The sequence below is a fragment of the Aptenodytes forsteri genome, unplaced genomic scaffold, assembly GCF_000699145.1.
Source record: "Aptenodytes forsteri isolate BGI_AS27 unplaced genomic scaffold, ASM69914v1 Scaffold494, whole genome shotgun sequence".
Classification (NCBI taxonomy): Eukaryota; Metazoa; Chordata; class Aves; order Sphenisciformes; family Spheniscidae; genus Aptenodytes; species Aptenodytes forsteri.
In genome coordinates, this window is record NW_008794455.1 from 383,640 (window position 1) to 387,270 (window position 3,631).

Consider the following 3,631-nt stretch of genomic DNA (forward strand, 5'->3'; position numbering starts at 1 on the left):
CCCCCTCCCCCTCCAGCCTCTCCCGCCGGCTGCTCTCACCCGTCCGGGGCAGGATGAGGATCTCTTCGTCCGTCAGGCCCTGCTCCCTGGAGAACTGGGTGAACCTCTCCAGGCGCTCGGGACTGAGCTCCTTCGTCCGGCCTGCAGCCAAGAGCAGGGTGAGAGGCAGCCCCCCCCCTCCGCACCTCTCAGTGAGGGGTCACGCTGCCCTGGGGCGTGGGCAGCCCAGCAAGGGCCAGTGTGCCCACGAAGGAGGGCCCAACCCAACTGTCCCATGGGTCACCCCAGCTTGGGAGATGATGCTGCCTTTCTCCCGTGGGAGAGATCCCTCACTGAGGACATCCCAGGGGGTTCTGGGGAGTGGGTGGCATGGGGGTCCCGGGGCAGACGTACTGTAGAGCAGCACCATGGTGGAGGAGCCGGTGCTCTTGGAGATCTGGGTGGCCACCAAGGCGTACTCCTCGTAGTTGGTCTCCACCACATGGATGTCGTGCTTGCTGCCCCAGCCTGCAGGGGACGGGGAGGACATGGCTCAGCTCCGGGCACCGAGCCAGCCCCGAGGCATTCCGGTGAGGGCAGGAGCAGGGACAGGTGGCAGCGGGGCCGGGCTGGGAGCTGGGGGCACATCAGCGGCTGCCCCACAGGAGGATGGGATGGGAGCTGGGCACTCACGTGGGCTGGTGTAGCTGAACCGCCCCGGCTGCTCCGTCTTGGTGTAAAGGCTGTTCCTCTTTTCGCACTGGTCACCCCTGGGGAGCACAGCACGAGGATGTCAGAGGGGACTGGGGGGATGCTCTAGCCCACACACAGCCCCAGGCATGGCACCAGCGCCCACCACCCCAGCCCGGGATGGGGGACCACACCCTGCTCACCCACCCCCTCCCAATGCCCATACTTGGGGTAGGTGGAGGTGACTTCCAGGTTCCCATCTGCGGTGGCGGAGATGACCGTGGTGCACATCTTCATCAAGTGCTTCTTCTCCTTGAACCAGTTGGAGTTGGAGGCCAGGCCGATGCTGTACCATCTCCCCGTGAGCTGCACACAACCTCCACTCAGTCGCCAGCCGGGTGCAGATCCCGTCTCGCCCCTCGGCAGCCTGCCAGCCCCAGCCCAGGCCACCTCCCCCTCCCCTGCCAGCCTGCGCCCCGCGGCAGGATGGCATCCTGGGGTCCTCGTCCCCCAGGGAGCTGCTACAGCTCTCGGCGTCCATGAAACCCAGCGGCCAGGAGAGCCCTGGTTTACGATGTGCCCTTCACTGCCCGGTACTCGGGGTGTTTCCTTCCTCTTCACCCCAAGCTCAGGGAGGGGGTGACAGGACCGCCTGGCTCTGAGATGCCATTTGCATCCCATCCGGGGGCATGTCAGGACCCCGGGGCCAGCACGGCTCATCCCAGCCTGGTCCCCGGTGCCACTGGCTCAGTGCACCCAGAGGGGAGATGTCAGCCTTGGAGATGGGCTGTGCTGGGACCACTCTGGTAGAACATGCCATCCCCCATCCTTGCAGGACGTGTCTCCATCCCCATCACCTCCCTGGGGTGGCTGTGTCCCTCAGAACCCCTCCGGGGGCTCCCTTGAGGAGCAGGCAGCGTGGCCCCTGCCCCGGCTCGGTGGGACCCCAGGGCTGTGGGCCGGGTCCCCAGCGTGCAGCTGGGCTGGGGCTGTCCTGCTCTGGGTCCGGCCCATCATGGGGGGAGGAAGGGGAGTGCAAGCATCCTGAGCATGCCAGCACCCGGGGGCTGGGAGGGCAGAGGGGTGCATGGGACCCCCCCGCACAGCAGCCCTTGTTTGTTTGGGACCCTGGGTTGGGGGTGGACGGGGTTGAGCTTGCTTTTCTCAGTCCCCCCTATAAAATCCCTGTGCATCTACACCCACCCCACAGCACAGGAGGTGGCCCGGCCCTGTGCCTACTCGGTCCTGTCCCACAAGCTGGAGCCTGGATCCTGCACCCCATCCGGAGCCACCGAACCCAGGCCCCAGGGGCTCCCCAGGGACGGGGGGCTGCGGGTGCACTGGCCTCCCTGCCCCCTCCCAGTGCCAGGGCCAGCCTGGCCCCAAATCCACCTGCAACACCACCTCCGCACATTTTCATGGCGAGGACCCCCAAAACACCCCAAACCCCCACGCAGGTGATGCCGGCCGGGCTGGGTCACCTTGTCCTGCTGGAAGTCGGTTTGCACAGGAACGCTGTCCTGCGCGTGCAGTGCCCCGAGCAGGGCCAGCCCCAGGACGCCGAGTAGTGTGGCGTGCATGTCTACCGCTGAGCCGAGCCGAGCGAGAGGAGCGGGAAGAGTGCTGCAGTGCTGGAGAGTCAGCAAGCCCCTATTTATGGGCAGGCTCTGCAGTGGCCCCAGGGGGGCCAGCCCTGCCTCCCCCCCCCTTGCCGTTATGCAAGCAAGAGCAGGGGTGAGCGCCGAAGCCAAAGGGCAGGCGGGGGAACCTGCAAATGTTTCCCTTCTGTTGATATGACATGTTTGCTTCGGGGTGCCAAACTGCTCCACAGCAAAAACACAGCTTGCAGCCAGCACGGTGGCTGTCCCTGCCCCCAGCGCTGCAGAGCCCAGGGCCGGTGCAGGCAGCTGGGGCTGCCCGCAGGCACAGGCAGGGGGCCAGGACCAGGGGCCAGGGCTTGCTGGCTGCCCCATCCTTGCAGGATGGCCTCACTCTGACTCAGAGAGGGGCCCAAGCGAGGTGGAGGGAATGTCAAGTGCGTGCCAGGTCCCAATCCAATCCATGGGACTCGTGGACACTTTCGGGTGCTCTTGCGGTAGCCCCTGCCTTGCCCTGACCCAAGTCCCTGCATCACCAGAGGAAGGTTCTCAGCTGGCCCCGCCACCCATCGGGGTGCGTCCCACCAAGGTGGAGCTCCAGTGCACCCTGATGGCGAGCTGGGGGGGCTGGGGGTGTTGGGGGGGAGCCAGACCCCAGCCTCAGGCAGCCCCAATGCCCAGCTCCCTGGGATCCAGCACGCAGCCAGATGGACCCCCTGTGCTTCATCCCCCCATGCCACCCTGCACCCTTTGCCAAGAGGGGCTGGGAGACATCCTCCCCCTTGGTTTGGGGTCACCAGCAGGTGCTGAGCTGCCCTCCCTTAATTTGGGGACACCCTGAGCACCCGCAGGGTGAGGGCTGGGGATGAACACTGGGTGTCAGCAGCAGCACCCATGGGTCTGGCACGGTTTGGGCAAGGCTGGCCATGCCAGGCAGAGCAGCAGCCTGGCGGCTCTCCCCACGGCACAGCCCTGCCAAGGTGCTTTACGTAAGGAGCGTGTTTTTACAACAGCTGTTTTTTTCCTCTGGCAGCCCACCCTGCCCACCCGCCCCGGCACATTCCCTTCCCCGCGCCCAGCTGCGAGCTCGGCCTGCCCCTGCACACCATGAGCCGGGGGCTGGGCCGGCCCCAGCGCCGCGGATTTATTAAAACAAAACAAAAGCTGAGCCAGGCAGGACCGCGCATCACGAGAGCCTGGCTGGGGCCCCCCTACACGCTGGGCTGGGGGCTCAGCCCCTGTCTGAGCCCACCGCTGGGGTGCAGGGTGCTGGGAGGAGCTCTCTCCATCGGGCATCAGAGGCACTGAGCACCCATGGGTGTCACTGTAATCCTGCACTGGGGCAGGGACACAAAGCCCCCCCC

At 66.3% G+C, this 3,631-nt stretch overlaps 1 protein-coding gene across 1 annotated transcript; it reads right to left on the reverse strand.

Annotated features, from left to right (window-relative positions):
- Nucleotides 1–10: 10 nt before the first annotated feature.
- LOC103908312 (lipocalin-like) lies at nucleotides 11–2,331 on the reverse strand (the record flags this gene model as incomplete). Its single annotated transcript, XM_019474958.1, has 5 exons — nucleotides 2,151–2,331; nucleotides 896–1,035; nucleotides 673–749; nucleotides 394–507; nucleotides 11–141 (listed from the first exon to the last, which is right to left on the reverse strand). Coding segments are annotated over exons 1-5 (561 nt in total), but the record flags the coding sequence as incomplete, so codon positions are not given.
- Between the last annotated feature and the right edge of the window lie 1,300 nt (nucleotides 2,332–3,631).